Below are 1,657 nucleotides of genomic sequence, written 5' to 3'. Positions count from 1 at the left end.
CAAAAAGGGTTTCTCTATATTTAAGTAGCATGATCATCAATATGGCCATTTGCATACTTCCTAAAAGAAACGATCTTTGGTGTATCTTTTTAAACAATAATCATGATTTCCAGTCATAATAAATATTTCTCCCTCCACACCTTAAATGCCGAAGAAAGGGGTTCTTTTAAACATATTCATTTGTATTCATCACTTCCCTAGTCTCATTACTTTAAAGAACATGAATCCAGATATCTACAGGAAAGACCTTAATCTTAACTTCTATTAAGAGATTTACCCACAGGGCTTTGAATAAGTTGAGATAAAAGTGAACAGATAAAAATGTGATTTTTAAGTGACTCTAAGTTTAATTGGTCTCCTTAAATTGGCTTTTGTGAACTACTTGACTCCCATTTAGAACAACACATCAAAAGGACTTTTTCTATGTTTTTGCAAATGTAGTAATTCCCTAGGGGAAAAAAGAGAAAATAAGATGATAACAACCAACAGTTCCATGCTAATGTTTTATCCTTTGCAAAGTACTTTCACAGCCTAAGTCCATCCTTCCAGCAGTTAGTGGGGTAGGCAGGACAGAAGTATTGCTATGCCCTGTCAGTGTGGTCAGAGAGGTATGAACAGAAGCAGGTAACAAAATCCTATTTCTACCACATCTGGAAACAAGAGGGCACCTCAGGGCTGTATCACAAGAGATTAGAACATCTGCAGTTTACCTTAAAACCAATCCTGGGAGCAGGTGTCCAAGTGATGACAATGGTCGTCTCGGTCACCTCTGTGTTGAAAGGTGGAATGGAGCCCAGGGGCTGCACTGTGAAGTGGAATCAATGCATGTACTCAAATCTTGGAATCACAGACAATTGCATAGAGTGTAGACAGCAAGTATTTTTATGGGGATTTCCAGTTTAACCAACCAGTGGATGGAGAATGTAACACGTATTCCTTCACTGAGTGAGAATCTGGGGACGATCAGAGCTTCTCAGTCTTCAGTGTGATGCACAGATCACCTGGCTAAAATGCAGGCTCTGAGTCTGTAGGTCCAACATGAGACCAGGTAGTCTGCATTTCTGACAAACTTGAGATATTGCCAATTCTGCTGATCTGTGAGCCATACTTGAGTAACAGGGGCTAAATGACCTCGAATGAGGTCCCCTTCAACTCCTTGGAATCTATGATTTGTGTCTTTTCATCATTGTTGGGATTTGAGTTTGGTGACAATAAATTTCCCTATACCATCAGTATAAATGTAAAGGTAGTCACCACAAACCGATTATCAGTTTGTTTCTTAGAAATTAAACTAAGAACAATGTTTAAATTATAGATGGTGATCTAAAAATAGCTTTATGCTGAATTATTTCTTAATAATTGCCAATTATTTTTGGTTGCAATAAGAGATGCCATATGAAAATTAAACAAAATCTGCCACCATGGATGCATTTTAAATTCTAAAGATTCATTTTCTAAACATGTAATTATTCGTTTAGAATAACACTGCAGAAATTTAGTACTCTACCACTAAATTTATTTTGTTTTGTTTTGCATTTCCTAGCATCCTGACACCACTTTTATTTCTCTTACTGAAAATATTACTAAAAAAAAAACAAAAGAAAAGAAAGGAACAAAAAGAGCAGGTATACAAAAGTTAAGATAGAAATTCTCAATA

At 36.1% G+C, this 1,657-nt stretch overlaps 1 protein-coding gene across 1 annotated transcript in view; it reads right to left on the bottom strand.

Moving 5' to 3' along the window:
- Positions 1–1,657, bottom strand: part of FN1 (fibronectin 1) — a 67,282-nt gene that overhangs the window by 30,991 nt on the left and 34,634 nt on the right. The window contains exon 21 of the mRNA XM_008578833.1: positions 711–805. Within this exon, the coding sequence (XP_008577055.1) occupies positions 711–805 (95 nt within the window). The remainder of the gene's footprint in view (positions 1–710; positions 806–1,657) is intronic.

The sequence above is a fragment of the Galeopterus variegatus genome, unplaced genomic scaffold, assembly GCF_000696425.1.
Source record: "Galeopterus variegatus unplaced genomic scaffold, G_variegatus-3.0.2 Scaffold1770, whole genome shotgun sequence".
In the NCBI taxonomy this organism is placed as follows: domain Eukaryota; kingdom Metazoa; phylum Chordata; class Mammalia; order Dermoptera; family Cynocephalidae; genus Galeopterus; species Galeopterus variegatus.
This window is presented reverse-complemented; position numbering and strand designations above follow the sequence as displayed.